Source organism: Echinops telfairi, unplaced genomic scaffold (genome assembly GCF_000313985.2).
Source record: "Echinops telfairi isolate 266 unplaced genomic scaffold, ASM31398v2 ScPeMD7_3533;HRSCAF=4204_1, whole genome shotgun sequence".
Classification (NCBI taxonomy): Eukaryota; Metazoa; Chordata; class Mammalia; order Afrosoricida; family Tenrecidae; genus Echinops; species Echinops telfairi.
The window spans coordinates 12,710,514-12,713,156 of record NW_022107432.1 but is presented as its reverse complement, the minus strand read 5'-3'; the positions used below and the strand labels follow the sequence as shown (position 1 = coordinate 12,713,156).

At 50.2% G+C, this 2,643-nt stretch overlaps 1 protein-coding gene across 1 annotated transcript in view; it reads right to left on the bottom strand.

Annotated features, from left to right (window-relative positions):
* Positions 1 to 250: 250 nt before the first annotated feature.
* GCM1 (glial cells missing transcription factor 1) overlaps positions 251 to 2,643 on the bottom strand; it is a 23,110-nt gene continuing 20,717 nt past the window's right edge. Inside the window, exons 5-6 of the mRNA XM_045294752.1 lie at positions 1,386 to 2,146; positions 251 to 964 (exon numbers count right to left, since the gene is read on the bottom strand). Of these exons, the coding sequence (XP_045150687.1) occupies positions 811 to 964; positions 1,386 to 2,146 (915 nt within the window). The 3' untranslated portion in view covers positions 251 to 810. The remainder of the gene's footprint in view (positions 965 to 1,385; positions 2,147 to 2,643) is intronic.

The window sequence follows — 2,643 nt, the reverse complement described above, 5'->3', positions numbered from 1 at the left end:
CCGGGGAGGCAGGTGCCGTACAGAACACAGGTGAAGGGGACAAAACCTAAGGCCTCATGGGAAGGGCAGACACAGGAAGGCACCCCACGGAGCTGGGCCACAGCGTTTGTTTAACAAGTCTCATAAATCAAGAACATTTATTTTGTAAACAAACCCCATAAACAGACCATATATGATGTCTCTCAGGCGTAACTCAGCTCTCCACATCCCCCATGGCCCCATCTCCCTCTCCCTCAGTCCCTCCCTTCCCACAGGTTCCAAGATGTAGCTTGGGATTCATGTCAATTGATGTCGAGTGGTGTCCAGATCTTGGCAATCCGATGAGTCTTCACTGAATGACATGTTGCCCCGTCCACACCACACTCCTGCTTGAATCCATGGCTGGGACCGCTGTGTCTATCCATTTCCTTGAAGCTTTCCCTCGATTTTGCAGGCCCGCACATTACCCAACATCACGTCCTTAGACTTTCTAATCACTGGGTTTTCCCGACGATGTGTCCAAAGGAAAGACGCCAAATGTCTCACCACCCTTGTTTCTAACAAGAAACTTCTGGTGGTATTTCTTCTTCTAGACCAGCGTTTCCTTAAGTGTGAACTCCGGCCCCCTGTTGGGCACCAGGGCGTAATGCCCACACGTGATCCGGGAATATGGGCTGCAGTACAAACATTTTTAATTGCCAGGAGAGCCCTGAGTGATTTTTTTTTTTTCAAACAAGGTGGTAGACCAAATTAGTTTGGGAATGCATGTTCTCGACGGATTTACTTGTTTTTCCGGTGGTCCACGGGTTCTCAGTGTTCTTCATCGACATCTCAGTGGGAATGCAATGCTCTTTTTTGCATCTCAGTTGTCGCGGATGCAACAGGGATGATGGAGAGCCAACAGAGAGCAAGTGAGGAGCTGAGGGCCCTAAATGACGGAAGAAATTGCTGAACAGGCTTCCCTTCACTTGGGACGTTTCCATGTCTTACTGAGACCGGAGGCAGGAGGTCCAACAGGTTACATTTTGTGAGAAGGAAGATCTATTAGAGCAGTGGTTCTCCACCTTCCTCATGCCCTGATCCTTTCATACAGCTCCTCATGGTGTGGTGACCCCGTCCCCCACCATAACATTATTTTTGTTACTACTTCATCACTGTCATTTTGCTACTGTTATGAATCGGGCGACCTTTGTGAAAAGGTCGTTCAACTCCCAAAGGGGTCTCAACCCACAGGTTGAGAACCACTGTGTGAGATCTTCTCTGGGTTCCATCTGTGTCAGGATGGAACCAAGGGCAACAGATTCAGCTGACTGTCTTTGGAACCTCTTCCCCTCCTGCATGCTTTGAGCTATCTCTCAAAAACAGCCCTGGTGATTGGGGAGGTGGGCGTGCAGGAGTCAGGTCACCTGAAAGGACAGAGGTTTGGAAGCATGTCACTGTTGCCGTGGTGTAAACCCACGCGTCCAGTCTCTCTGTCCAAATCTTCTTCCCTGTTCTTTCCTGGTAGGGAACCTGGATGGTGAGGATGAGGGGTGTGGGTGAGGAGGAAAGGATCTTCCTGGTGGGGGGTGGAAGGGAAGCAGCTTTTCAAATCCCCATGCACCTTCTCTTCATAAGCACCAGCCCCTGGATTTGGCCATGGCGGGTGACAGCTCAGTTTGGCTGCAGGCAGTTCCTGGGAACTCCACTGGAAACAGAGCTCTGGAGAGTGTAGGGAAGGGGCGAAGTCGTGAGGCCAGCTAGCCGGAGGAAAAGGATAATAATTAGGGCAACATCTGCCAGTGAGAGGATTTCTCTCCAAAACCACATGTTTATTCCCTGCTTGCAGGGCGTCGTGATCGGAAGAGACTCCAGAGGTGGAAGGTTGAAGCAGGTCTGCACCATTGTAGAGCCCGCTGTTGGACCATGCACAGGTCTCATAGAGCTGAGAGGGGCCCAGCCTGGAAGCGGGATCAGCCAGAGACCTGCTCAGCCCCAAACCATCGCTCTTGGCGAAGGATACGCGACCATTCAGTGCCCTCTGCTGGGCACAGTGAGAAATGACAGCTCCACTGTAAGGACCGGGCCATGGGACACCTTCCTGGAAAGACCGCGTTAAAGGCAAACTCTCCCAATTCTGTGCTTCTCCTGGAAGAGACTGGAAAGGGAAAAGAAAGCAGGGGAAAGGCTCATGTTAGTAAGTCCATTCAGTGCAAAAGTGCTCCTCCAGCTGTCTTCATTCTGCACATATGTGACACTTCAACAAGAGAGCAGCTTCACCACAGCTGCACAAGACTCGAAAAACCAAGGCTTCTGCTTAGTCTTAAAGCTGTGATACAGTACGAGCTGAATTTCCCTTTACTCTAAACGTGTTCTAGATGATCCATCCTCAAGTGCAATCGCATCTCCTAAGTGTCTTGGCAAAATAATAAAAAAAATTAAAACATATAAAGAGCTCCCCAAACCAAACCAAACTCACGACCATTGAGTTGATGCGGACTCATGGCAAGCCAACAGGACAGGGCAGAAGTGCCCTGTGAGTTTCTGGGGCTGTAACTCATTAGGGAACTAGAAAGCTCTTCTTTCTTCCAAGGAGCAGCCGGTGGTTTTGAACCGTTGGCCTGGTGGTTAGCAGCACAATGTGTAACCGCTGTTCCACCGGGCCTCATCTGTAAGAAGCAATTC